The sequence below is a fragment of the Cenococcum geophilum genome (assembly GCF_001692895.1).
Source record: "Cenococcum geophilum 1.58 unplaced genomic scaffold K441scaffold_89, whole genome shotgun sequence".
Classification (NCBI taxonomy): Eukaryota; Fungi; Ascomycota; class Dothideomycetes; order Gloniales; family Gloniaceae; genus Cenococcum; species Cenococcum geophilum.
Window position 1 is genome coordinate 377,590 of NW_027137647.1, and position 2,846 is coordinate 380,435.

General features: G+C 47.4%; 1 protein-coding gene across 1 annotated transcript; it reads right to left on the minus strand.

Moving 5' to 3' along the window:
• Positions 1 to 1,904: 1,904 nt before the first annotated feature.
• On the minus strand, positions 1,905 to 2,471 carry K441DRAFT_594829 (ankyrin; the record flags this gene model as incomplete). Its single annotated transcript, XM_067644972.1, has 1 exon — positions 1,905 to 2,471. A coding segment is annotated over one exon (567 nt), but the record flags the coding sequence as incomplete, so codon positions are not given.
• Between the last annotated feature and the right edge of the window lie 375 nt (positions 2,472 to 2,846).

Here is a 2,846-nt window from a genome sequence, read left to right on the forward strand (position 1 = left end):
CACCCCTTAATTAAGCCATTTTTAGTGTAATATTACAATAATCTAACTTTTAGCAATATTGTTAAGCACCTACTACCAATATTAGTATAACCAGTAGAGAATTTATATAAGAGAAGGCCTTATTTAGCCCGCGAGGTAGACATCCTAAGCCTTTTTAGGTATTAAGCTCCTTTTTTTCCTACTTATTTACCCAACACATAACTCTTAATATAATAATACCATTGGTATTACAATACGCTCGGCCAAACAAACGGTATCGTACTAAAGAGATTTTACTATAAAATTATTTAAAGCTTAAAGAGGTTTAAACGTCTATAATAAAATTAATATTTATTAGCTAAGTAGTTATATATATTTTTAATTGAATATTATAATATTATATAGAGGCTTTACGTATAAAAGCTTTATATAAGGCTTTATACAAGGATCTACACAAATCTCTATATATGGAGGCTCTACACAAAGCTCTGCATATAGAGGCTCTACACAAAGCTTTGCGTATAGAGGCTCTACATAAAGCTCTGCATAAAGCTCTACACAAAGCTCTGCACAAAGCTTTTATGGAGCCTCCGTAGTAGAGCCGTCGTACGCAGAGCCGTCGTGCAGAGCCTCCGTATACAGAGCTTCGTGCGGAGCTTCGTGCAGAGCCTCCGTCGCAGAGCTTCGTGCAGAGCCTCCGTCGCAGAGCTTCGTGCAGAGCTTCGTGCAGAGCCTCCGTCGCAGAGCTTCGTGCAGAGCTTCGTGCAGAGCTTCGTGCAGAGCTTCGTGCAGAGCTTCGTGCAGAGCTTCGTGCAGAGCTTCGTGCAGAGCTTCGTGCAGAGCTTCGTGCAGAGCTTCGTGTAGAGCTTCGTGCAGAGCTTCGTGCAGAGCTTCGTGTAGAGCTTCGTGCAGAGCTTCGTGCAGAGCTTCGTGCAGAGCTTCGTGCAGGGCTTCGTGCAGGGCTTCGTGCAGAGCCTCCGCAGAGCTTCGTAAAGAGTCTCCGCAGAGTGAATTTCACTAGTACTAGCCATATTTATAGCGTCGTACAATAGAAATAAAAGATAGTTGAAATTCTATGGATGCTAAGCCTTATCCAGATATTATCCGGATATTATCGGATATCCGGGCTATCCTCGGATAGGATTATTATCCGCCCAACCGGATAGGATAATTTATCCTCCGCAGGTCTGGTTTTAATTCTGGTGTTCCGCACAGACTACCTGCTTTGTGCACGCTAGCGGGTTAAGGGATAACAGGGGCAGAGAGTGCTGGGATTCCCCGCAAACTGGCAGGATTTTCCCCAATATAGATAGAACTCATTGTCACCTTGTATTCCACGTCCAACCAAACTAGTAAGTTAATAGCCCGCTATGGGCGCGTAAGTAAGGGTCGTCATCCATCACCTACTCACCGTCCAGCACCACTTGCCATTTAGAACCTGCCCGCCGTTAACCCAGCACCTGCCCACCATCTAGTATCTACTTGCCGTCCAGCACCTGCTTACCATCCAGTGTCACGGTCACGAAAGAATGAGGCAGGGCCGTAATCAACGTGAACAAGTGGTTGCATATGCAGAGGCGAAACGTAGGCTTGGCAGAGAGCCCTGGGAACCTTTTTAGTCGGGCCTGTCTTGGAGCCAGAAGTGGTACTAAAGAGCCCTCTACTCTGCCACCTCAGGGTCTGCTTAGGATTGCTCAGTCATCGCTGAGGTTAAGGCGACGGCAGCTTAGGTTTCACGCCAAACGTCACTACCTAAGCGTAACATTTTTAACGCTTTGACACGATTTCAAAGCCAAGTATATAAAATAATTCGATTTTCAGAGCAAGGAAATGTTCTGTTTGATAGCTTGGGGCTATAAGGAAGGTATATTAGGAAGGTGGTGGGCTTGCAAAACGTTAATTAACAAGCTATATAGCTTTGAAGATTACAGCAGCTTTACGATCGCCTCGTGCCCGTTCCTCGCAGCCCACGACAGCGGCGTCCGACCAAACTTAGAGTCCTTCAAGTCTGCATCCACCTTACCAGTATTGAGTAGCAGCTTCACGATCGCCTCGTGCCCGTTCCCCGCAGCACACGACACCGGTGTCCGACCAGAACCCTTCGAGTCCGCGTCCACCTTGCCGGTATTGAGCAGCAGCTTCACGACCGCCTCGTGCCCGCTCCGCGCAGCCCACCACAGCGGCGTCCGACCGTAAGAACCCTTTGAGTCTGTATCCACCTTATCGGTATCAAGTAGCAGCTTCACGGTCGCCTCGTGGCCCTTCTCCACAGCCCACCACAGAGGCGTCCGACCGTAAGAGTCCTTCGAGTCCGCGTCCACCTTATTAGCATTGAGCAGCAGCTTTATGATCGCCTCGTGCCCTTTCTCCGCAGCCCGCGACAGCAGCGTCCGACCGATAGAGTCCTCACAGTCCGCGTCCACCTTACCAGTATCGAGCAGCAGCTTCACGATCGCCTTATGCCCCTTCTCCACAGCCCACCACAGAGGCGTCTAACCGTACGAGTCCTTCAAGTCGGCTCCGATGTTGCTATCTTCGTGCCTACCCATCAAAAGCCTCTCTGTCAAGTAAAGCAGTCCATACCTAGCTGTAAGGTACAGTCCACTTATTCGATTTGGGAACCTTCTACTATAACGTACTTTACAAGCGAGTCGCGTATATAAGGGAGTCGCGCACTGCAAAACCCCACCAAAATCGCGATTTTTTGACCCTAGTAAAATCAACCAATTCTTAATAATAATTTATGCAAATTTAATAGCGGCCTATTAATGCAATAACTAACTTATATAGGAAGTACTGGAAATCTTACATAAGCGGAAGTAGGTTAAATAGGAAAGTGGGGGCCAAATTGCCCTACTTTTCCGATT